The sequence below is a fragment of the Gossypium hirsutum genome, chromosome D12 (genome assembly GCF_007990345.1).
Source record: "Gossypium hirsutum isolate 1008001.06 chromosome D12, Gossypium_hirsutum_v2.1, whole genome shotgun sequence".
Lineage (NCBI taxonomy): Eukaryota > Viridiplantae > Streptophyta > Magnoliopsida > Malvales > Malvaceae > Gossypium > Gossypium hirsutum.
Window position 1 is genome coordinate 16,116,371 of NC_053448.1, and position 27,095 is coordinate 16,143,465.

Below are 27,095 nucleotides of genomic sequence, written 5' to 3' on the forward strand. Positions count from 1 at the left end.
GCAGAGAAAGAAAATTTTGTTGTATTTCCTCAATGATCGGTACCATGCAAAACATGCAGAATTAAAAAAAGTTACAACGTAATGACGTGGCCAAGTTCTGTTATACTCCAAAACGCCCCGTATCATTAATTCATAAAACGCTCCGTATATGCTTGACAAGACCTGCTAATTTTTTTGTCTCGCAACACGGTGGTAGAAGGCAGGTGGCTGCGGCGGCAAGCGTCAGAAGGGCTAGGGTTTAGCTTTTCTGAAACCCTAGTTTGACTTGGTTTGTTGGGCTGGGGTGATTTTGGGCTTGTTGGGCTTGCTGATTTGTGTTTAAATTTTGTAATGGACTGTGGATTTTGTTTAATCTGGGCCCCGGGCAAAATTTGGGTTGTAAATTAATTTTGCAAAGTTTTTTTTTAAGTAAAACATTGAAATATTTTTTTGTGTTTTTAACATATTTTTATTTTCATTTCTCAAAATCCAGTTCTTTTATATTTTGTTTTTCAAGAAAATGAACCTGATAATAAATTTGGGTTACTTTTCCTTCACTTTCCAAGAATTCATTGTTACGGGGCAAGATTCAAAGATTATGAGATGACGGCGTTTAGAATGAATGAAATGAAACGGGACATATTGAGTAAGTGAAACGGGGCGTTTTGGGTAGGGTGTAGTCAGCAGCGATTATCAAATCAGTTTGTGTAATCAATCAGAAATTTGTGTTTCTCATTCTTGTTCATTATTTCAAGGTAAAAGAATTCATTGCTATAATAATACAATTACGACAAGTGAGATGGAAATAATATACACCCACGGATTAGTTTAGTTTGTAAAGACGATTATATTCATGGGGTGAGTTTAAAAATATCAGCTTTCTCTGGGTGTTTTCCTTTTTTTTTTAAAAAAAATTTTCAGAAATATTTATATCAGTTACTTTGTGTTAAAATTGAAGTACAAATATATTCTTGAACTAAAAACTGAAACACAAATCCTTTATTTTCCGTCAACGGTTCAATCAACAAATTAGATACGTATTTATATATGCAATATTTATAAAGGTTATAGTTAGGGGAGTAAAATTCGATTTGATTCGAAAAAAAATCGAATTGAGTTATTTGAATTATTCGAGTCAACTCGAATAAGTAATTCGAGTTTCGAGTTGGAATTAGTTAAATTTTACAATTCGAATAACTCAAATAATTCGAATAACATATTTGTATAAATACTTTTTTGATCCCTGTTAAGTTTGAAAATGAGCAAATTGGTCCTTTAGTGAAAATTACAAAATAATTCAAAATAATTTTCATAAATTCAAAATAACTTTGAAAATTCAAAACATTTATAAAAATTCCAAAATTTATATTTTTTAAAAAATTCTAATTTTTTTTAAAAAATCCTAAAAAATATATAAAGAAAGTTAAAAACTTTCTAGAACAATAATTTTGGGACCTAAATAAGTTAATTAATGATTCTAATTTATTATATTAAAATATTTATTATTATTATTTTGCTTTGAATTTTTTGTCAAATATATATGGTTTCAAATTTTTGTGCTCCAACATGGAATTAGTTATACTGTAACAAGATTTTAATTTGACATGTTTAACTTTTTAATTTAACTTGAATAATTTCACTTGATTCGATTCGACTCGAATTTCATTTCACTCGACTTGATTCGGAAAAATTTCAAATCGAGTTAAGATGATAAAATAAGACTTGTCAACTTGATTAACTCAAAATTTCTTCACTCGATTCGATCGAATGCTCATCCCTACTCATACTAATATAAAATTAAAATAATTTTATACTTTACTTTTTGTACGATTGATATTTTAATAATTTGACCGTGTTATTGTAATATTATACTTAAATAAATCATGCATCTCAAGAATGGGTGAGCAATTGATCGAATCGATGAAAAAATTTCGAGTTAATCGAGTTGAAGAATCCTATTTTATCATCCTAACTTGATTTGAAATTTTCTCGAATCAAGTCAAGTGAAATGGAATTCGAATTGAATTGAATATATTTGTTCAAGTTAAATTAAAAAAAAAAGAATTTGAATCTTTGTAACCATTGTCACCCACTATAATCAGATTTGTTATTAAGTTTCATCTTCTCATAATTTATTTATTAATATTTTATATATGGGTTAGCTTCTTTGCTTGCTTAGTTGCTTCAATTATATTTTGATTTTTGTCACTATGTATTTTGAAATTAAAAAATATATTAAATATAAAAAATGTGATTTTTTAATAAAATTTACTTTAAAGATAAAATGTGAAATTAATACCAACATAAAATGTTAACACAAATATTTTATGACATCATCAATAATTTAATTTTAACATAAATTTATAAAGATTTAATATGATTAAACAATTCAATAATAAAAATAGTACAAAATGTGAAATTTAATTTAATAATATAAATAGTAGATATAAATAAAATTATTACTATTTAGGTTTAAGGATTTTTTTAGATAATTTTTTATTTAAGGGTAAAGGGTGAAAAGTAAAAGTTTAGGGGGAAAATATTAAAAAAAAATTGGGGGAAAATGGGTTTGGAGTAGATGAGAGGTGGGATGGGAGGGGAGTAAAAGCTATGGGGGAAAAGTGAGAAGGAGTAACAGTATTAAGGGAAAAGTAAAAATGTTTGGAGATTTGTGGTAAAAATGTAAAATATTATAAGTTGATATTTAGTTTATTCAAATTATTTTTGTTTTATTGAAGACAAACAGGAATAACTAATTAATTTCATCCGAAAGGTTTAAGAAAAAACTCCTAGATTGTTCCAATTCTAAGAAATTTTGGACCATAACAGGGGGAAATTCTAAAAATTGCAAATAAACTCTAGAGGATAAAGCTTATTTTGCCATACAATCTGCAACTTAATTTTGTTCTTTGGGAATGTGACGCAATAATCATAATTCGCCGAATTATTTGAGTTATTCAAATTTCAACATTAAACTCAATTTGAACTCAAAATTAAAAAAAAAAAGTTAACTCGAATAACTTAAATAACTCGATTCATTTAACTCAGATTTCAAATTTTTTTTTTGAATTGAATCGAATTTTGCTCATCACTAATCTCAAGTTGTGAATAAAAAAATATTTAATATAATTTACTTTCAACCGTCAATTTAATAAAAGATTTTAAATTTGCATGATAAAAATAGATTGATTTGAGAAATACAATTATATTAATATATTCAATAAATAAATTATTAAAACATCAATCTAATTTTACACTAATTTAGATGCTGATTAACTTCTCGACGAGGAAAAAAACAAATCAATCTCTGTGCTGAGAACATAAAAAACTTAATGGATGGAAAAACTTGATTTAAAAATTGAATACAGTGAAAAGAGGAAGCTAAAATATAGACTACAGAACAGAGATAAGGAAAACAATTGCATGCATGATATATCTTTTCTATTTAATTCATATCATAAAATCAAATATTTATAAAATCCAATTGTTTTTGGAAACTTCAATTATTTGTTTCTAAATTATTACTAAATTAGTGAAATAAATTATCACACACAAGATGCCATAAATAATTAATATTAAAGAGCTGCACTTTAATTGATATTTACAAAATAACACATTACTACGGCTTTTTGACTCCGTTCGCGTATCAAATAAAGATAATAGATAAAAAAAAAATGTAAATAATCTATTCCCTTGTATCTTATTCTTTAGGCAAGAATAATTAAGGCGTCAATTCTTACAACATGAATCCCATAAGAGAGGGTAAAAATGGGGGAGGGAACGAAAAACCTGTACATTATTTTTCTTTATGCTCACATAGATTATAAAATTAAGATTTTACTTTGATTGTTCTCTTTTACTAATTCTTGACTAAAAATAATCTGTTCTAATTTGATTCCCCTTTCTGAATCCAGCCAATACCGCAAAGCCTGTGGTATTCCAATACCATTAAAGAACTCAGAATTATCACTACCACCATACCTTTGGCTTACCCATTGTTCGCAGCATGATAACAAATTTATCCTGCCTATAACTATATGTCAACTGATAACTTGTCCCCCCGCATCATACGGAGCACAAACAAAGAGCTTGTCATTGCACCATCATTGCTTGATTGAACGAAGCTCCCACTTACCCTCGCCATCAACAAGTCGTAACTCCAAAGCATGGAATGGTATTAGAGCTGGTCGCTGAGGAATCACAATAAATTACAAAAGAAATGGTTTAAATTTTAAATTTTAAATTAGAAAGGAACTAGTTATGTTGCTATTTGCTTCAGGAAGTGCTGCAGCAGACAATGACAAAATCAAGAAGAGCATCCCAAGTGTTCTATTATTTGTCAAATTCTGAAAATAACTAGTTGCATGCTTGTCTCTAATTAACTATCTGATCGAACTACTTGCCTGTGATGAGGTAATAACAGTAATACCCAAATCTTTTGCCAGTCTATAAAGTTGCTCCTCAACATCAACACTCGTGGCACTGCCATTGGAAGAATACCAAGGTAAATTAGACAACTAGTTACTGGTTTTTTAAAAGAATGCATAGTGATTAGTTACATACTTTGTACACTCGTCAAGGATTCCAAATTTAGGCGTGTGGAAGAACAACCTTGCCTGGTAAAACAGAAAGTTTGATATCAAAATAACAGAACTCTGCCGGGAATGAAAAGTAAAATATTCTAGTCTGAAAAGTGTTGAAGTTAGCTTGACTCACCATGCCTAATCTCTGCTGTTCTCCGAGCGATAGGATGTCTTCCCAATTGAGATTAGCATCCCAACCACCTTCCTCCCGTTCTAAAAGATAATTCAATCGAACATTTTCAAGAATGGTTTTCAAACGTGCATCAAGAACGCTGGCACTGTCCACTGGCTTTTTACCTGAAATTTTACATGTTCAGAATTCCCAAAAACATAGACAGTTTCAGTTCATTGTTTTCCAAGAGGTCAATGAAGAAATAAATTTTTACCTCACCATCACACAATAAATTATTTGTCATTCTACCACGCTTTCTAAAGTGTTATGGCATTCTTAATTAATAGTGAAGGGAGACCAGATAAAATCTCATGTGAACCGCCAAGATCAAAATTTGAGCATTTCAGACTTAATTACAGTCTATGTCCCTTGATAAACTCATCCCCAGAGAAAAAATGCAAATGTCAGTTGCCAAAATTCCGGATAATTTTGTTCTCTTTTGTAACACGAAAACTTAATGTAGTTTTCATTAACTAATTTTTAGGGAACAGGAAGACCAAAATGTTAATTGATGAAAATTGTATATATTAAAAGGGAAAAAGAAAAAGGACCTCAATCTTTACTGACTGTTAAAGTTGTATATTGAGGGAAAAGGCTCAGTTTCTTCTTGTAGCAAATTGTTAATGTCACTAGACAATTTACACATCAAAGTGGTACCTCTTTCTTTACTATATAACTCAAGAGTCCAGAAAGTAGTCAAATTAACCAAGCAAGGGCATGTTTCATGGTTATACTGTTGGAACAAAATGGCTATTCAATCATAAATAAATAGTAGGTATCAAATTGGAAACTCAAAAGATAAGGAAATCATTGCATCTTATGCAAGTAGATTACCTTGTCCATACAACTTAAATTCTCTCAGCTCTGCTTCCTCACAGGAGAGAGGATATATGATTTGATCCCTCAAAGTTCCCAAGCATGTATATGGGCGCTGAGGAACATAGAAGATGCCACCAGAAGCTGTTTCTTCATCAAAATGGTGGGATGGTTTATAAAGCCTTCCACTCACGATGGGCCACAGACCTCGAAGTACTCTGAAAACAGAACTTTTTCCGCTCCCATTGGGGCCTTAAGAGATTAAAGGTAAGTCAGATGCAAATATCTTATCAATGCATACAATAAAAATTTCCTATACTAACCAGTAACTAGCAGGCTTTTTCCTGGTACTACATCACATGTCAACTGTCTAGCCAATAGCTTCTGTGCTGGAGTAATTATATCCACCTCAGCAAAAGAAATAACATCTTCAGCAGAGAGAGCAGTCCTCTGAGATCGAGATAAGTTATCAGTGCTCAAATCCCCTGATTAGATGACAACCTTGTTAGATTAATGTGCAACATTTAGGCAACCAAGTCAGTCTTAAAATAAATAAATTGAACAACAAAAGAAGATGGGTAAGAAAAGAAGTTGATCCTAATCAAATAGATAGGACCAGTAGCTGATCAGCAAGAATAGTTCTGAAGGCCAAAGCAGATGTGTAGCACAGAAGCAAATACATCAGAAGAAAGACTTTCTCAGGTGATAAATATTATGAGCATAAGTACGCCAACTTGAAACACAATCTACGTTACAAAACCTATGTTTTGGTAAGGCCCAACAATTCAATGTATTCTGGTTTTTGTTGAAATGTCCCGAGGAACAATGTATGCAGTGTTATATTGTAAGCAGCTTATATGCACTTGCACCTAACAGTTATATCAACCTACTTCAGTCGTAATTGTATCAATAAATTTACAAGAACTTCAATGGTCCATTGGTACCTTATCAAACAAGCAAACTAACTTCTATGCAGTTATATTGGTGTAGTTTATAAATTATTCCTTGAAGATACAACAGAAAACCTTCATCTCCAAACATGTGATATTTCACTTTTGTAAAGCTTTTTCACACTCATAAGCAGTAGATTGGAAAAGAAGACTATCAAAAGAATGATAGCAACCATGCGAATTTGACTAAAATCTTTTTATGCCATTGTTTCAACAAAAATAATGAAAATACACATAAAAAGGAAATGCAAAGTCAAGATTTTAAATATACCAGACTGAGCAGCATCAAGAAGCTCTTCGAGCTCAAAAATTCGGTTGATACTCCCAGACAGCTCCAGAAACTTTCTATGCAGTTCTAGGATGTCACCAAAGGCTAAAAAGCTTTGAGACACAACAGATGCCAGGAACCTCAGTGCATGTGCCAACTCACCTAAAAATGGTTAAGTACTTTTAGAGAGAGATGGGGGGACCAGAAAGTACTGTAAAATTGAGTCAGATATCTCACCTTGGGTAGAAACTAAGGCTCGATCCCCCTTGTGTTCCAAGGCATATAATAAGCTCAAACCCCAAGTAACATTATGCGGAAGCTGTTTTGTCACAAAATCATCAAGTATACCAAACAGCCATTTCTTCTTCAAAAGAAGCAAAGAGTGATCAAGAAGCTCCCTAAATCTTGAGTCAACCATCTGTTAAATATAAGAAACATAGAATAAGAAACAGGAATGCAAGTTTGGAGACATAGGAGTCTGGTAATGCTGCATAGTGCATGCTTAGAAGCAAACCATGCAAGGTGGGGGGGAGGGGGGAATCAGTACTGTGATTCGTAAAATGTTCACTAAGTCATGTCATTTCACTGTAAAATATTCCTTTACATCATAAAATAACAAGAGGCAGGGTGTCAATCAACCAGTATCTGCCTTTAAAATAATAGCTAAATGCATCAATTAAACATAGAATTATAGACAAGGAACGGAAATTATAGAGAAATAGGAGTCTAGAAATGTTGCATGATGCATGCTCAGCAGCAAACCATGCAAAAGGGGAAAAAACAGTAGATCATGATCCACAAAATATCCCTGAAGTCATGTCATTTTACTGTAAAATATTCCTTTATATAATATAATAACAGGAGAGGGAGGGCACCAATCAAACAATATCTGCCTTTGCAATAGTAAGCTAGAAAATATTTATACCTAGCTTAATTAAGTAACACATGGAACCTGCAACATGTGGGTATCTTTTAATCAAAGGATTGACATTTTGAAAAATTCTAAAAGCAAAGTTCAAGCCTGTATCAAACCAGAAAATGTAGGAACAGTACAAGAGTTCTTGTTTTTTTTTTGTTATTCAGTCTAACATGTAAACTATAAATTATAGTTGTGCAATTCAAACGCAAGGTGCATTCGGACTTGCAGCCTATAGAAAGATTTTAAACTCCTCCTGATTTCAGCCTAATTTTCCACAACAAAATTTCCACATCAGCATCAGAAATGATGGAAACAACAGTTGGCATTCAAATTTATTGGATCCTTAAATATCTTACAGCTTTTTCTCGAGCACCGCCTCCAAAGAATGCAACAGATTCAGCATGAGTGCGCAGTCTTTCATGCATGAACCTAATTAAAATATAGTATAAGTTATTAGAATGATATATGCAGAAACATCCTCATATCCATAAATTACACAGAAGTACCTACTTGGATACATGTATTTATATTATGTATATTCACCAATATTTAGGAACTTAACAGGTGAAGAACTGTAAGTGTATGAGAAGACCTAAAGTTGAAAAGTTGAACGAACGCAAAACTCATTGTTTAGAGAAATAAACCTAGAAATAATTAACAATAAAAGTACAAATAAAAAAAAGAGATAGCAACATATTAGAGACTTTTAATTGTTCTAATCAATCCACTGTATCACGTAAGTCAGCTCAAAACTACAGTTTTTAAACATACCATTCTTGCCACATATCTTCACAATCTAACTTCCTGAGCTTCTCTTTTTAAACTACCAGACTAGTCTGGATTCATGGTATTACACGTGGAGATACTTGCATGAACATGGATGTGCCAGTTTAGATTGGCACTTCAGCACATCCATGTTCATGCAAGTATCTCCACGTGTAATACATCTAGCATTCATAGTATTAGTAACATGGATTCTAGAATTACCTGAAGGTTCCCTCAAGCTGTTGTTCTCGACTTGTCAAATCACCAAAATCAGGAGTAACAGTCCTTAGAAAACCTAGACCAAGAAACATATATGCATACAAAATGGAAACACCCCTTCTCCCAGTTAAGAGCTTCATTCTCCAGGTGAACCTAAAATTTGCAGCATTGGTTAAGAATTTTTCTTAGAAAGATAAATGAGGCAGGAAAGGAACATATGCATTCAAAGCCTAGAATCAAGATTAGACAGAAAACAAGTCCTGTGATCAAAATAATGTACTCACCACAAAATGTCAACAGATGGCTTTACCATTCCAGTAACCAGTCCTGATAAATCAGTTGTTAACTTTTCAAGATCATGAGTTATTCTTTGATCTGCATCAATATTTTTGCTTGACATGTGAAAAACCTACAATGATATGCATGAGATGTGAATTTAGTATTTCTGAATTCTCGGTAATAGTATAGACCATTATAAACATTGTGCAATGTCTGCCAGGTACACAGGCATCAGTGTATCTGAGCTGATCAAACTACCTGGTAAAATGCATTATTTCTTAAGTAGTTCTTTAGCAAATTTTGGGTCAACCTAATCCTCCATCCAAGGGCCAGCCTAGCAGTCAAGTGCCTGCAAACCAAGAAAAAGGATATTCAAAAAACTATTTTTCACTAAGAAGGCATGAAACTAGATGTGAAAAAAGCAAGGGATGAGACTAAAATTTGTGGTAAAATTCATACCACCAAAAACCAAGTATAATCAAAGTCTTTTGAGCACTAACAACATAAAGATAATATAAAAGAAAATATTGCTGGAGATTATCCACGAAATTCTTATGTGCATGACCTACATTCATTGTCTTCATATGACCCAAAGATCCACTCAGAAATTTACCAGCCTGGTATGAAGTAATGGAAATATAATAGGATACAAACCATGACAAAATTTAACATGAAAGCATTTATCATTTAAAAGTCACAAATTACGGGCAAATACAAGCCAACAAGTTAGACAAGCAGCCCTCTGCATAGGCTACACAATCTGTACATACAGAACAAAAAACATACTGAAACACAAAAAGGATAGTCTTAAAAAGCATTATTTTTACAGTATAGGAGAAAAAGCACACTAATATGAATGAAGGTGAGATCTCTCCTATTTAGGAAAATCTCAGAAGTCAGAACTTTGTAAGAGATTTGGTGACAAGTTTAACTGGGAAAGCACAGTATGATAGAGAAGTCAGAAAGCTGAGAAATCAATTTCAGTAACTTCAGGAGAAAACAAGAAAACTTTCTTTTAGACTTCAACAACATGTAGACACTGGAGTTAGGGCTTAACATTCATACTAACCAATCACAGATACCAGTAAGATATCACTTTCTTTAGACTTCAAGAGAATATATGCATGTCTACATATCTTATGCCTATATTGCAGATAAGTAAAATAACAGTACTATATTAGCATAGATTAAATAGATAATTATACTGATAGATCTTTTCTGTATTAGTATCTCCCTCTTTTAGTTTACATGGAGGTCAAAACCTGCTCTTTAGAAAAAAGTACCTTAAGGAAGGTGCAATGAAAGAAGATGCACCACTTTGAAGAACACTTATACCAATTAATCGGATAAAGGCTGCCTTATTCTGCTCCAAAACATGCTTCACAGTCGTTCCTGGAAGTGTATGCATTTAAATAACAATAAAATAACCTCTCAGATTTTAAATTGGATAAATAGTAAAATGATGGATTTGTAATACCATTCAATGAAGCAATCCGATCTGATATCCATGTTCTTGAGACAACAAGAAAAGCAACTGCAAGTAGTTGAGCCCCCTGTTTCTCAAATAGCGTAGGCACCTGAATCCAAGAATTTAAGATTGTAGATAAAGAATTAAAAAACTAGTGTTAGTAGATGAACACAACATTATCTCATTACTTATATTAAGGACTTTGAACCAGATTTACTCAAATTCAAACTTTGAAGAGAAGTAAAATATCACAAAAAGAATGCTCCTCATGCTCAACAAAATGTTATACAACAGTGTCTAAGCAACTTGTATCAGCTATGTTACAGTTATCTAAGTATATTAGAGAAGATGTAGCAAATAAGGGTGGTTCCATCTTTGCTAATCCATAATGGCACTTTCAGAACAGATAAGGATATAATTTTAAACTGTATATAAATAAAAAAGGATATAACTTTAAACATTTACTCTCTAGGATTCAAACTCCGCGCTTAAAGCCAATTTAATAAAAAATGTTGTTTTTACCAAAAAAATTTTCCTGGATTTTAAAAGCTAATGAAAAATCACTTCAGGAATAAGCAATATCAACTACATAAATGTCCTACTCAAGGACCAAGAAAGACATAATGATCTACATTTTTGGGGAACTCATCATTCAAATTCCATTAACATTTAGAACTTTACATAGTCAACTACTGATACCAACTTTGGGCACAATAACAGGCAAATCATCCCCTAAGTTCACAAGGCTAGTTTACGAGAATAAAGAAGGCTAGTCCAAAACATACCAATACTTTAAACATGGCAGCTACTCTCAATGGCAGTGCTCTTGGAACCTTGTGGAGTTGAGGAACAATAGGCAATTTAACACCATGGTTCACAGAGGGCGATGTTGTTATAACCTCTGATACATATGATTGAGTCTTTGGACTTGAGAATGCAGAGTCCTAGAGAAGTTCACTCAACATGAGATATAACAGATACAAAAAAGAAGAAAAATTACAGGAACCAGGTTTCAGAAGTTTTTAGACCTTTTTAGCAGCAGTGAATGCCCGTTGAACTGCAATTGCATCATTTTGGCGGTCTGTCTCAGAAAGTGCGGTTAAAACAATCCCACCTTCACTTTGCACTGAAGAATCCTCCCTGCAGGTTACATAAAAATTTGAGTAATACACCATAGCTAATGGTAATGCCAATACACACAACTTTATGCTTGGTACCTTTTGTAATGAACTTTCCATCCTCCTTCCCCATCCAAGGACAAAACCACATCATGGAATGCAACTAGTGCTGGACGATGTGATATGGTTATGCATGACGTACCCATTGCTCTAACCTTAGCACAAAATCGCTCCTCCATATCAGTTGTCACAGCACTAGTGCACTCATCAAGAATTGCAAATTTAGGCTTATGGTAGAACAGTCTAGCCATCCCCAATCTCTGTTGCTCTCCAAGAGAGAGTTCATCACCCCAGTTGACCTCTTTCTCAGGAGGATAACGATCCAATAGGTAGTCAAGGTCAACCTAAAGGAACAACGAAATGAAGAAATATTTTAAAGGTAGCCTATAAAACTCAAAAGGAAACAAAAAGCATCAATACATAATCAAGGAAGAAATAACAAGAAAAACATTATGAGATGAAACTCATACATTTTTCAACAGGTCCACCATTCCACTATGTGTAAGAGGTTCAACCTCCTGATCTGCAGTAAGAGGGTAAATTAGCTGGTCTCGAAGGGTTCCAACAGCTGTATATGGTCTTTGTGGCACATAGAATATTTCTTTATTAAGATCGGAACCAACCCCAGGTTTCACAATATGGCCAGATACCAGTGGCCAAAGACCACCTAAAACGCGAAAAAGGGAACTCTTTCCACTGCCATTTGGACCTTCAGAAAAAAATAAATGAAGATTTATATATGCCTAAAAACCAGAACACAAATTTGAAACAAGATTAAGCACAGACAGATTAATTTTAAAAAAGATAAACTTAAAGAGCTCTGTGTATATAAATACACACATACATAAAAAAGAACAAGGAGACTTTTCACTATTCTCTGGAAAAGAACAGATACAGGATACTAATGATAATCAATAGTTAAAGGCAGGTAAGGTTGCCAAAGGCCTGATGAGGATAAGGTGGAGAGAGAAGAGTATATTCTCCATCTTCAACCCATTCTTGCTCCAGGACTGAAGCATAAATCCAGGTATCTGCCTTGTCCGAATAGAGAATGTTCACTCAAAGAGAAAAGGAACTCTGCTTCTTTTCATGTAACTAGAATTAAACATATAGTATTTTTTTGTCTTTCTCCCTCTAAACCAATCTCTGGTCCTCTTATTCAGCTTTCCTTATCTTCCAAGTAAATCACAGAGAGTTTGTCTTTGGAGACTTAGCAGAAAACAATGTAATAAAAGAAAATCATAGATGCCAGAGAAAATGTGAACCTTTTTCCTGCTTTTATTTAAAAGCTAAAGCAAAGGGATTCTAAAACAACAACAACAATAATAACAATAGTAAAGAACTACAAATTCATGTTCTACACCAGTTAGTGATTTCTATTCTACTTTAAAATTAAATATGTTCTGAAATATATGCTACAAAGCAAGATTGTTATCAAATAGAACTGTTACCAGGTTTGATATTTAAATTATGCCACTTCGGTAAATATAACATACAAAGAACAAAACTCCAAGAAAAGCCCCACCGCAACCAACCAAAGCTAGAAGTGAATCATCACTTTGTAACAAAATCTACAATTTGTTTATTGTCACTCTCACTTCCAATAAAAACACATTATGCTTCCTCGAAAATAATAGAAAAGGATGAAAAATAGCAAAAAATAGAAGAATGTTTAAAACATGAGAAAATGGCAACATAAGACATATTAAAGGGACAAATGTAAATCAATTTTTTTTCAAGGGAAAAAGCACCTGTAATCAAAAGATTAGAGCCCGATTCAACCCTTAGAGAGAGATCCTTCACCAAAACATTTCCGGTTGGAGTGACAACCTGGAAGGCATTATAACTATTACAACAAAAAATATGGCCAAGGCATATTAAGAATCATAAAGGATTCAATGTTCTCAAATACCTTGACACCAGAAAACTCAACATAGTTAGCTTCAGTTAAGTAATTCCTACTTCCAGGTCTTTGCAGGGATGACTTTTTATCATCAGCACTTAACTCTCTTGTTATGAGCATCAACTCATGAATACGGTCAGCATAACCACTAGAAGATATTAAGAGAAATGATAAAAAGAATAAAACATAAGGTAATAGATGAACCAGAAATATGTCTCACTCACGTTTTACTTGTAATAATCAACAATTATTATTGAAGATGCAATGAATTTTAAGGATGCTTAAGGGGTAAGATTTCAGAGGTTTCTAGAAAATTCTTAATGTTCCTCTATCTGTCCCACTGAAGTTCAATTTTGTAATAATCAACAACTCTTATTGACTAATCAACATATTGATTATGAATTTTAGGGATGTGCCTGGTAAGATTTCAGAGGTTGCTTAGAAAGTGTTTAATGTTCCTCCTAATGGTATTATCACTAACACTTCTAGAAGGCCAGAAATGAACAAAGAAATACCTGAGACGATTCAGCCGCCTTGAACTTATAGAAAGGGTTCCCAAGGCCTGAAATAGTGAAATTACAACACTCGTGTGGTATCTTAAATTGCTCAACATCTCTGCACGTCCCAATGTTGAAGCATCTGGCCTAAGATGGCCAGCAAAGAAAGGCTCAATAATCAAAACAACAGCCACAGTAGCACCAAGGTACTTCAATAAGAAGTCCTGAATCATGCCAAACCACCAATGGTCATGAAGTACAACCCTCATGTGCTTAACAAGAGTCTTAAACTTCTGTTGAATATGAGATTCTTCTCTACTTTCTCCACCATAAAACGCTATACTCTCTGCATGGGTCCTTAGCCTTGAATGAAGTTGTCTGTATTCTCCTTCCAACTGTTGTTCTTTCGACATTAGCTTCCCAAAAGCAGGAGAGAAGTTTCTTATTGCAGCTCCGGCTCCCAAAACATAGGCCTGCAAAGAAATATCCTGTGTTAATTTGACAACAAGACAATATGGTAATTACTACATTCGCAGAGCAGTGCCAGAAAAATATGTAAGCCAGTAACAATACAAATAAATAGGGCAAAAAATTACCAAAATCCAGAGTATGTATTTTGGGCTAGCATAAGAACAAAGACGCCAAGTATAAAGCAGACCATCAGTAACTGCTGTCAAATCATCCTGTACAAGTTCACTCAATTCTGAACAGAATCTTGGTAAATCACTTGCGATTCGTTGTTCAGGATTCCTAATCCGTCCATCAACATGCGATATTTTGTAATATGCCATGTTCTGTAATTAAATATTTTGTCAGGAAACAATAACTAGAATATATTAAAAAAAGTAACGTATAGGGCATGTAAACCTATTAGGTACTTCTTACTTCATGAGAGAACAAACAAACTAAAGCAGCATCATTAGAGATGGAGATTGTATTTGCATTTCATATATCAGATAGACATTCTCATTGCAGTTTGAAGCAAAAAAGGAATTGGTAAACACCTTTCAAGGAAGGTGTAAGTGACTAGATATCAGGATTAGAACAGAATACTCAAAAATCTCAGCATTCATAAGAAAATATACTCAGTTCCAGGAAAGAAAATTTTATAAGATTCCAAATTTTTCATATCTTTAAGTCTAAGACAATTTAGACTTTAGTTCCACAATGCTTTGTTTAAACTTATTACGCACATTTTAAAAGAGATGATGAAAACTACCAGAAAAAAAGAATGTTAGAAAATTAAACATTAAACAACAAACGTGTATTCCACCCACAGTGGTTGATATGAGCAAACAAGATAGGTCATTTATGCAAGCACAGATGAACAGTGAAGCATGATTAAGATTTCTGATAGGAAATATACCTGATCCAACAAGAGTAAAAAATGAATAGCATAGGATAGAAACTTTAAAATAAAATAATAATAAATTATGCCAGCAGCAAAGGAAGAAAACTACCTCAAAGTAATGTGCATGGATGAGTTTTGTCAGTATTTTTCTGAACCTCAAACTTAGGGTACCCGTTATGTATTTTGAAGTAGAATGAATAGTTGACAGGAGAAAGCACAATAAAATGTTTTCAGATATTAGCCAGAAAAATGATGGTACACGCCGAAGAAAAGCAGCACGGAATAGAAATCCCTGAACTTTTGCTAATCTATTGCTCAAAGCAGCTCTCAGCACCTGCAAAAATTCATAAAATAGATGTTACTTAAAAAGAAAACAAAACTTCTTCTCTAAAGTTCAAGCTACAAAGGTCTCCTATGTCACATTCAATATAAGGAGATTTTTAGATATTTTCTGTCCCAATTGCTGTATCTGATGCATGTCAAAGAGAACTGCAAACTAAAATTGTAGTCATGTAAGGATCTGTCTGCACAAATACTTGCATAATGAGGGCAGATAGATAAAGTTCTTTGCCTTAACCAATTTCCTTCTTGAGTTCCTTAACCTTGTTTCTATTTGAGTAGTAAATATAGTAAGTAAATATAAATTTAATCATAAAATGATTTGATTCTCCCGATTTATTTAATTCTCTAGTTTGTGTACTACTTAAGATATTCAATAGATGGAATTCTTTCTTAAATATAGGAGACCCTACCAAGTTTCTTTCTTTCTAACCTGTGATGTTTGTGCTATGACCCTATTGAGCCTCTTTATTTTTGAAAAGGTCAATTCTTATTTACCACAACAAAATCCGGACACTTGCATAACGGTAATTTCTGATGTTATTCCCACAACATCAAAAAACACTGACCATAAACTTAGTGGCAAAAACTATTTGGATTAGAGCAAATTGTGTTGGACATGGGACACAAATAAGATGGCTTACCACAATGCCCACCAATGCCAAGAGATCTCTTGTACCTATTTTGCCCATCTCAGATAGAAGAATTGCTGCTAAAACCTGAAGGGACTTCAATCCACCTTTCTTTTGTTTGATTCTCTTTACATTATTATTCTTTTTGAGAACCTTATCAGGATTTTCTTTGTTTTCTCGGATCCCATTGTAATGACTATATGAATCAGCCTTTTTATTGCTAAACCTTGAATGTACATAAGCAGCAGTTCCACCAGCAACCACAATACCAGAAGCAAGCAGTAGTGCTTTCCTGTGAAATTATAAAAATAGAAAAATAGTAACATACTGGACAGTCACAAGGAGAGGAGAGAAGACAAAGATTATGTGGCTAGAGCACTGCAACATGAGTATCATAGCATGAACATCCAACAAAGCACCACCAGGCAAGTAGGTAGAGGAATAATATCATGCCACATAACATATCAATTAGTAAAACTATAGTAAGACACAATAGGACCTCGCTTAGATTACAAGTCCTTATCATAAGACAGCATGTTCTCCAACATCATCTTTTACAATAGAATACCCCCAGCCAATAGGGGTTTCCTAAACTAAACATTTTCCAGATGTCTTTTTGTGTTTTCTAACTCTTAAAAATATGCTCATTCCAAATAGTTGATTTAAAAATTTTCCAAGATAATTATCATTAACATTTCTTCTTTTGGCCTAAGGTAATTGGGGCATAGACCTAAAAGATAAAGGGAATGTGGGATTGCACCCCAGGCCCATATAAAATCACTTATCCTTTGGAGAAAAAGGTAACCACGTATGGGGAAAGCCCCAAGGTTATTTATGATTAAACTGATCAGGAAGGCATTTACTCAAGACCAGTTGCTATATGGCTAAATTACCCCATACAACGGTAAGTGTCTCAACCTCCTCTGTTGCTTGCTTGAAATAAAATAAAAAACACTGTGATTTCCCTTCTCTACGTTATTATCCCTCTAAAATGTTGAAATTTTTTATAATAATTAAAGAAACAACTTTCAAGGTTTCCTAATTGACAGAAATTATTGTGTTGATACAATGATTGTTTCCAAGATGAAGAGACAGAGTCAAAAACATGCCAGGGTAAAATAAAAAGGTAACCACGTATGGGTAAAGCCCCAAGGTTATTTAAGATTAAACTGATCATAAAGGCATTTTCTCGACCAGTTCCTATATGGATAAATTACCCCATACAACAATAAGTGTCTCAACCTCTTCTGTTGCTTGCTTGAAATAAAATAAAAAACACTATGATTTCCCTTTTCTACGTTATTATCCCTCTAAAATGTTGAAATTTTTTATAATAATTAAAGAAACAACTTTCAAGGTTTCCTAATAGACAGAAATTATTGTCTTGATACAATGATTGTTTCCAAGATGAAGAGACACAGTCAAAAACATGCCAGGGTAAAATAAAAAGGTAACCACTTATGGGGAAAGCCCCAAGGTTATTTATGATTAAACTGATCATAAAGGCATTTACTCGACCAGTTCCTATATGTATAAATTACCCCAGACAATAATAAGTGTCTCAACCTCCTCCGTTGCTTGCTTGAAATAAAATAAAAAACACTATGATTTCCCTTCTCTACATTATTATCCCTCTAAAATGTTGAAATTTTTTATAATAATTAAAGAAACAACTTTCAAGGTTTCCTAATTGATAGAAATTATTGTCTTGATACAATGATTGTTTCCAAGATGACGAGAGAGAGTCAAAAACATGCCAGGGTCTTCATCAACTAAATGTACAATGCTACAAAACCCCTACAAAATGACAATGTGTCACATTATTCTTCCAACATCTTCAAAGCTTATAAGATGTGTATAGTGTAGGCTTTTCTACCCATAAGGTCATTCACTATACTACTCAGCAGACCCCAAACAAACAGAAAATCTGAAGACATTTTTCTCTATGTTATTCACACTCATCAAAAAAGTAGATATGACGAAAAGTCCAGAGAAAAAAGAGAAATACAAGGTAATAATTGCCCTAGAAGAAACATAAAATATTAGCATCATCAGTAACAAACCGGTTTGAGAAAAGCACCAACCCTTGTCATTTGTACAAAAAATAAATTCATTCAATTAAGATACAGAAGTGTCAAATATAATTATTTAAATTGAAAATCGCCATAAAATACATCAATACCTCTTAGAAGCCAGAAGATTTTGGCCATGCTCAGTTAGCTGCAGCAATTGAAGAGAAGGCATTGTTGAAGGTGGAACTCTGCACGGTAGCAAAGATTAGCCACCAAGCAAGGATTGGAGAATCTGGGCTGCATTAACAACAATTGTTAAATGATAATGTTTAACTTCAGGTTTTCCCACAATCAATATTGGAAATCAATATATAGAAAGAGGGACAACTAGTACTCATTACTTTTTACGAAAAAGTGAAGAATCTTCACTAGAAATGTAAATATCGGTTGTTATATAAGATGATATTTATACCCCTATAACGTGATTTGTTGTAAATGACAAACAATAGGATACACGATTATATGTGAAAATAAAGTCGAGGAAGCTTCAAATTAGAGAAACTCTATGAGTGGTTTTTTTGTTATTGACCAAAACATCCCAAATCTTCCCCAACCTTCCCCCAAATGGAAAATCTCCAAATTTTATGGCCAATGCCTAACCAATTAGAATTAAATAAGCAGGGTAGTTGCAATACCATCTAATGCAATGAGTAGTATAGCAAAAGATAATGCTCTGCAGAAGGAAAGACAATTATAACAATTTCAAACTACAAAACATAAGATGATTCTCCAAAGTCACATCCTATTGTTTAACAGAATAAAGCAAATATTTATCTAGAAAAAAGGACAAAAAATACATTCTAATTGCCAGATTACAATTTCCTAATAAGGAATCTTGAGTGTATCAGATAGGATTCTGTAAATATTTTATTAATTGCTATCCCTAACTTTAAGGCTGTTTTTAAGGGACAGCATCCCTAGAATTAGTCTGTTTCCTAGTATAGAGTTTCCTAAGTTAGGCTCACTATGTATATAAATATTAGTGTAATTCCTTGTGAGAAAATATAATAGAAAAAACCTATTTCTAACATGGTATCAGATTAGCCCGACTTCTGGGAATTTTTTCTTTTGTCCAGAACTGAATACGAGGAGGATGATTGGACATGACAAGCAAGTAAATGGCCTATACTATCTTGAAGAATCCAGTGGAGAAGTTAGTGCTCTGAATTCCTCACCATTATCCTTCATATCCAAATCTGTTAAAACCAATAAAGACCAAATTTGGCTCCATCACCTCCGCCTTGGTCATCCATCATTTAGAGTCCTTAAAATTATGTTTCCTTCATTGTTCAAAGGGATAACAGTTGAAAAATTCCATTGTGATGTCTGTGAACTTGCCAAACATAAACGTACCTCTTTTCCGGTAAGCAATAAAAGAACATCCGCTCATTTTACTCTTATTCATAGTGATATTTGGGGACCATCCACTATTTCAAACATCTCTGGGGCTCGGTGGTTTGTATCCTTTATTGATAATTGTACCTGTGTGTCTTGGATATTTCTTTTAAAACAGAAATCTGATGTAAGGTCTGTCTTTTCAACCTTTTACAACATGATCAAAACACAATTTGGAGCTGAAATAAAAAGGTTTAGGTCAGACAATGCCAAGGACTATTTCAATCAATTTCACTCCCCATATTTTCAAGAAAAAGGCATTATACATGAGTCATATTGTGTTAGCATACCTCAACAAAATGGTGTTGCCGAAAGAAAGAATGGTCACATTTTAGCTATTACCAGAGCTCTCTTATTTCAAAAAAATGTCCCTAAACAATACTGGGGGAGGCTGTTTTAACTGCTCGTATGATAAATAGATTGCCTACAAAAGTCCTTAAATCTCAAAGTCCTATGCAAGTTCTAGCAAAATTTTTTCCTTATTTCAATACCTCAAACCTTACTCCCAAAATATTTGGATGTGTTGCCTTTGTACATGTACATTCTCAAATTAGGGGAAAACTCAATCTACGAGCTGTCAAATGTGTCTTTCTCGGTTATTCTTCCACACAAAAAGGGTACAAATGCTATCATCTAGCCACCAAAAAATTTTATGTTTCAGCGGATGTTACTTTTGCAAAATAAGAGAATTTCTTTACTTGTCCTTATCTTCAGGGGGAGAGCTTATTCACAGAAGATAAGGACAGAGAATTCTTTCTTCTTGATTTTCCAACTCCTGTCCAACAGCCAAACACTCAGTCATTGCCTACCAACCAGACATCCCAACTTGAACCTATGCAACCCGAACTAGAGCCTAATACACCCGAATCACAAAAAGGGATTCAGGACACTACTCGTCCTTTACTAGTTTACTCAAGGAAGAAGACACCAGTGCAAGTTCAATCATCTTCTTCGGATATACAACCTGCTACTCTACAACCCGAGGTAATTGCTGAACCTACTTTGAATACTACTGAAAATTCAAATCAGAGAGACTATGATTTTCCCATTGCTATTAGAAAAGGAACTAGAGCCTGTACAAAACATCCCTTGTACTTATTCATGTCTTACAAAAATTTGTCCCATAACCACAAAGCCTTTCTTACTAGCCTAAATTCTATCTCCATTCCCAAAATTGTAACCGAGGCATTAGATGATGAGAATTGGAAAAATGTCATGAAGATTGAAATGGAAGCCCTTGAAAAAAATAAGACATGAGATTTGGTAAAATTACCAAGAGGAAAGAAACCAGTTGGATGTCGTTGGGTGTACACAGTGAAATATAAGTCAAATGGTTCTTTGGAGAGGTACAAAGCAAGATTGGTTGCTAAATGGTACACTCAAATGTATGGAATAGACTACCTTGAGACATTTGCCCCTATTGCAAAGATAAACACTGTGAGAGTGTTGTTGTCACTCATTGCCAACCGAGGTTGGAAATTACAGCAATTTGACATCAAAAACGCCTTTTTACATGGTGCTCTTGAGGAGGAAGTCTATATGGATATTCCACCAGGATTCGGTCCAAATACAGGACAAGTAGTTTGCAGACTAAAAAAAGCTTTGTACGGACTAAAACAGTCCCCGAGAGCTTGGTTTGGAAGATTTACCAAAGTAATGCTCATGTTGGGGTATAAACAGAGTCAAGGAAATCACACTTTGTTTGTAAAGCACTCATCTTTAGGGGGAATGACCGCTTTATTAGTCTATGTAGATGACATTATAGTGACTGGTGATGATCTGGAAGGAATGGAAAATTTAAAGAAATGCCTAGTAAAAGAATTTGAAGTCAAAGAGCTTGGTAAGTTAAAATATTTCCTTGGTATTGAAGTAACACACTCTCAGGAATCTTCATATCTCAGCAAAAATACGTAATTGATTTGTTGACAGAGATGGGCGAGTTGGGATGTAAACCAGCAGAGACACCCATAGAGGTGAACCACAGACTTGGAGATGCACTAGAAGATGCAACAGTTGATAAAGGTTCATATCAAAGACTTGTGGGGAAGCTCATTTACTTGTCACATACTAGACCGGATATTGCCTATGCAGTTGGTGTTGTAAGTCAGTTCATGCACAACCCCAAAGAATCACATCTTCGATCTGTGTATCAGATTCTACAGTACTTAAAAGGCACTCCAGGCAAAGGAATCCTATTTAAGAAAGGGGAGAATTTAACCCTTGAAGCTTATACTGATGCAGATTATGCAGGGTCTATGGTTGATAGAAGATCAACCTCGGGCTATTGCACTTTTCTAGGAGGCAACCTTGTAACTTGGAGGAGTAAAAAACAGAATGTTGTGGCTAGATCTAGTGTAGAAGTTGAATTTAGGGTGATGGCTCTTGAAATTTGTGAATTATTATGGTTGAAAATTATTTTGGAAGATTTGAAGATCAAGTGGGAATGTCCAATGAAGTTGTATTGTGATAATAAGTCTGCTATCAATATTGCACATAATCCATTTCAACATGATCTTACGAAGCACGTTGAGGTTGACAGACATTTTATAAAGGAGAAACTTGACAGTGGCTTAATTTGCACTCCATTTGTGTCCACTGATGGTCAACTGACAGACATACTTACCAAAGGATTATCTGGGAAAATCTTTCAGAAACTAGCAAGCAAGCTGAGAATGGATGATATCCACTTCCCAGCCTGAGGGGGAGTGTCAGATTACAGTTTCCTAATAAGGAATCTTAAGTGTATCAGGTAAGATTCTGTAAATATTTTATTAATTGCTATCCCTAACTTTAAGGCTGTTTTTAAGGGACAGCATCCCTAGAATTAGTCTGTTTCCTAGTATAGAGTTTCCTAAGTTAAGCTCACTATGTATATAAATATTAGTGTAATTCCTTGTGAGAAAATATAATAGAAAAAGCCTACTTCTAACACTAACTATTGTGTTGTTTTTAGCTCTCACAATTTTACTTCAAAGGCCAATACTGTTAACCAAGCTCCAACAAAAGTAGATGTTGGCAAGTGGTAATACTTCATTTTTTTCTTAATATGAAAACTTCTAAGCTGTGAATACGCCTTGTAATATTGCTTCTTATCAAATAATTCTCAACAAATTATCAGGCATAACACATATGTGAGACAAATTATTAAAGCATAACAAAATTTACTAGAAAAGAAAAGCAGCAGCGACAAACAAATAAAAAATCATAATCCAAGAGAACTGTAGTTCAGTAAAATGTTCTTTGGAGAGACAAGAAAACACTGAAGAGCATATCTTAAAGTATAAACCGGTGGTGGTTTCAGGAAGTAATTTTATTCAATTTGGATCTACCATTAGTGGTGAGAAGAAATAGAAAAAATAGAAGGCTGAAAAAAGCCATGCAATTGTTTTTTGGAAAGCACATTCCATTCACAGTATTGCAATAACCAGCCCAATTAAAGAATCCAAACAACTTGAGTCCTTGAACACGATAGAGAAATGGAATTGCATAGATCAAAACTATTGCATACTCCCTACTTCAGAAGAAGAGGAATTAGTCAACAAAATAAACATGAGAAAAGGGGAAAAAAAACATTTTTCAAAAGCTGTGCAAAATGATAAAGTAAAGATGTGCAAGTGAAGTGTCTTGCATGGGTAAAATACTTATACAAGTTGACATACCTGGACAGATGAAGACTCAAAAAGACACACATAGTCAAATCGAGTGTTACTGGTTTAGTTCGAACCCTTTTTAATCTGTTGCAAACTCCCTTGCTTGAATATTTATAAAAAAGACAAAGATGAACATTCTTCATTTGATGTAAACGAATCTGAGCAACCCCACCTCCTTTTCATTAAACAATTGTTAAATTAATTTTGTGCCCACGTCCAACATGCAACAAACCTGAATTTCTAATGCTTAATTACCAGACTAGAACTTAGGGGCATTGAACCCTTTGTCACAAACCAGACAAGCTTGTCTCAAACACGAATACCACATAAAATTCTCCATTACTAACCACATGATTTGCCAAAGCAGATACCACAAGTGCTGAGAACTTAATGCGAATCAAGGTTGTGCAATTTAACCTTAATAGTAACCAGAACACTTCCAACTTAATAAATACACAGCTACAATTCATTACTTCCTTTCCTCTTTGACATTCTCGGCTCAAACTTTCGAAAATCAACCTAGAAGAGCTAAAGTCTCACTGTAGCATTAAATTTTACAACTTCAACAACGCAGAACTAAACTTTTAGAGCTCCAATTCAGTTAAGCTTTCTATAATTTGATCAAATACCTTACCATAATAAACATATTTTTTAAAAGAAGTACGCAGTCTTTTTTTTTTCTGATTTTTATAAAATTATTTCCTAAAAATATTATAATCATAAAATTGTCACCTAAACTAATCGAAACTGCTGATTCGAAAAGGAAAAAAATGAAAATTCAACTACAAGCGAAAATAAATCTAACTTGTTGGTAGCTTTAAACAATACCTGAGCAACTGCAGCAGCCGAAAGTTCTCAAAATCGCATCAAAACAATGCAAACCACATTAATCTTTGCAATTCCCGTCTCTCTCTCCCCCTCTCTCAATTGTTGTAACTGAAATTTCCAACGCTTTTTTCTTTTTTCTTTAAATATTAGTAATAAAATCGCCAAGCGCTACAATCATTGAACCCAAAATTCAAACCTAGGATGATTAGGGAAAAGAATGAGAGGTGGCTCGATAAACAAATTTCCAAACGAAAGACAAGGGAGAACGAAGAAGATAATTTTTCCCTTAGAACTAAGAGAGAAAGAAAGCCCCTGGCAGATGATATATAGATGATGATGATGAGCCTTTTACGGCGCCTTATTTACATGATTTTTTAATATGTTATTCCAACTTTTGATCTAAAGTACCGAAATTGTTTTTTCCTTTTTTCTGCAAATAGAAGTTTCTTTTGTTTTCTTTTATCTTATTTTTACTTTAATCCAATCAAACTTACGACCAAGCTGCTGATTCAGAGGCTCCACACTTTTAGATCCGATATTTAATTTTTAAAAATTGGTAATGAAATTATATACATCATTCTAAAAAATTTTACTTTTAATATATTTTTCTTAAATTTCCCAAAGAAATGACAACATAAAAGTCGTGTTTTATTTTTTTATATGAATTTAATGTGGGATGACTTAATACTTTTTTATCTTAAGTTAATAAATATATTTATAAAAAAATATTTTTTTCTAAATTAAATGGTAAAGTTTGAAAACTATGATATTTTAAGTTGGAAAATTTTATGAAGTGTATTTTTCTAAACTTTACCTAAATATAAAATAATAAAATTATCTTCATAATAATGTTTATTATTTTATAAAAGAAATGGGTTTTCAATAATTTTCTAATTGAATTGGGACTCAATTGAGGGTGACGGCAATCCATTTAGCTCTTTAAATAATTGTAAGTACAAATTTAGGTTTTGCTAATGTTTTCTTCTTTTAGTAACAGCTAAGGGTTGCAACAATTTGGAACTTGTGATGTTTAAAGCAATAAGCTTGTTACCTAGATTATACTTGTGTTTTTAGATTAGGTGGACTAAGTCATTCCCGGCCTCAACCATTCAATCTTCTCTTCTATCCTCGATCTTAGTTTGCTAGAGTGTAGGTTCTATTCGCAAATCGAAAACTTTTAGTGAAACTTTTAGGGTCGAATCCAAAGACGATTTCAAAAAAAATAGAATTTATTCTCAAAATAATTTAATTACATTTTGATAGAATGTTGATATGATTTTGATAGAATGTTGACATGAAGAAGTGTATATATGTGTGTTAACTAGAGTCTCAGTACAATAAGAAATAGCCGAATAATAATATTTTAATAGGAAAACACGACTCCTTCTTGAAGTGTGTTATTAGGGGTGACGGTAAACCTGTAACGACCCGGCTTCCAATAGTGTCGAGAAATACAATTTTGAAATCTCGTTTCTGTAATCCGAGTCCATTAATATTAAATAGAGATATTTATGGAGTTAGTTTATAGATATATTGAAATTCGGTTAAGTAATTTAACTAAAATTTTGGTTAATTAAGTCCCAAGGACTAAATTGTAAAAATTTAATCGCTATAGAGTCTTAATTAGAAAAAGTATTGGGGACTTAAATAGAAATTATCCAAAGGACTAATGATACATGCACGGATGGGGTGAAATTTATTAAATTCTATTCACCAAAGCTGCCAATTTTCAAGTTCAGGAAATCAGCTGACTTGCAAAAACTTCTTGGATGGGAACCAAGTATTTCTGAGTTGAGATGTCTTCAGGGGATTTAGAGATCTATCTCAGCTTCGAAATGCAATTTGAATGGCTCAATTTTGAGTTTGGGATCTCAAGTTATGACTGTTTTAGTGAAGACTACGTGAACAAAATTTCTGGACAGGACTATTATGGAAATTATGAATTTTGGGCTTTTAATTTGAGTTTAAAACATATTGGGTTCGATTTTTAGGCTTAATTTTTATTATATATGAGCTCAATATTGTATTGATTAGTTTTTATTATTTTATTATTTATTCATTCCAAATTTTGGATATTGTTTAAGTATTTTAAGTTATTTAGGAGTTTTATGTTTCTTAGTCAAACAAGAAATTTTAGTTTAAAACTATTTGTTTAGATTATGTAACACCTTGCAGACAGGCCTTGAAGTTTTGGGTCATGTGAAGAGAAAGTTCGCCAGTGTTTAGATGAGTCGGGAGTCAGCCAAGAGTTAGGTGAACTATAGGTTTGCCAAGAGCTGTGCGAACAGAGTGTTCGCTAGAAGAGTATCAGCAAGGGTGTTCACCAGCAACAGTACGCCAAAGGTAATGGTAAGGGGGTTAGCTAGTTTCTATGTGAGGTAGGTTCACCAGTCTGTGTTGCGAACTGGCATTCGCCAGTTAATGTTGCGAACTGGAAGCTAAGTTGCGAACTTGTGATCGACGGTCAAAGATACAGTCAAACTCAAATTAGGAAAAAGGGATTTAGTGTATCTAGGAATACTTTACGTACAAGTAACAAATTTTCTAAGTCAATTAAGGTATCCTAATATTTCCAAGACTCCTAGGTATATAAATAAAAACCTTAAATTCTGTGAATTCTTCACTGAATACTCTATCGTCAAAGTCTATGTTCTTAGTTTGGAACATAACTATCAGGGTAAGTCTCTGTCTTGTTAGGTGTGACTGCCCAGGTTCGCATTGCATGAATTCTGTATGTTTTGTTTTGTCTAAGTAATATACGTGTGTATTGTTGCGAACCAACCGGGCCGTCTACCAGTAAGGATAAGGGCAAATCTAAACTTGTTTAAGTTC

The 27,095-nt window shown here is 33.5% G+C and overlaps 1 protein-coding gene across 2 annotated transcripts; it reads right to left on the minus strand.

The window, feature by feature from the left end:
- Positions 1-3,656: 3,656 nt before the first annotated feature.
- LOC107945455 (ABC transporter D family member 1) lies at positions 3,657-24,692 on the minus strand. 2 transcript variants are annotated; one of them, XM_041108527.1, is made up of 26 exons: positions 24,264-24,692; positions 18,501-18,622; positions 16,331-16,610; positions 15,457-15,681; positions 14,593-14,790; positions 14,015-14,469; positions 13,509-13,647; positions 13,348-13,426; positions 12,067-12,305; positions 11,636-11,940; positions 11,447-11,558; positions 11,204-11,362; positions 10,428-10,527; positions 10,234-10,342; positions 9,209-9,299; positions 8,956-9,080; positions 8,675-8,824; positions 8,044-8,116; positions 7,006-7,186; positions 6,772-6,930; positions 5,874-6,035; positions 5,569-5,802; positions 4,696-4,859; positions 4,543-4,595; positions 4,383-4,461; positions 3,657-4,169 (listed from the first exon to the last, which is right to left on the minus strand). In XM_041108527.1, the coding sequence occupies exons 2-26, from the start codon at positions 18,560-18,562 to the stop codon at positions 4,083-4,085; spliced, it is 4,020 nt and encodes a 1,339-aa protein (XP_040964461.1). In that variant the 5' UTR covers positions 18,563-18,622; positions 24,264-24,692; the 3' UTR covers positions 3,657-4,082. The 2 variants fall into 2 exon arrangements, with proteins under 2 accessions (XP_040964461.1, XP_016734960.1); XM_016879471.2 differs by having other exon boundaries at positions 18,501-18,627; positions 24,264-24,633.
- Positions 24,693-27,095: the final 2,403 nt, after the last annotated feature.

Bases quoted from the DNA above. Each gene is read 5' to 3' on its own strand.
- LOC107945455 (XM_041108527.1), bottom strand. From the start codon at position 18,562: ATGCCTTCTCTTCAATTGCTGCAGCTAACTGAGCATGGCCAAAATCTT. The intron at 6,931-7,005 runs GTGAGATATCTG...AACCATTTTTAG, and splicing joins AGCCTTAGTTTCTACCCAAG to GTGAGTTGGCACATGCACTG. The intron at 5,803-5,873 runs GTTAGTATAGGA...TAATCTCTTAAG, and splicing joins AAAAAGCCTGCTAGTTACTG to GCCCCAATGGGAGCGGAAAA.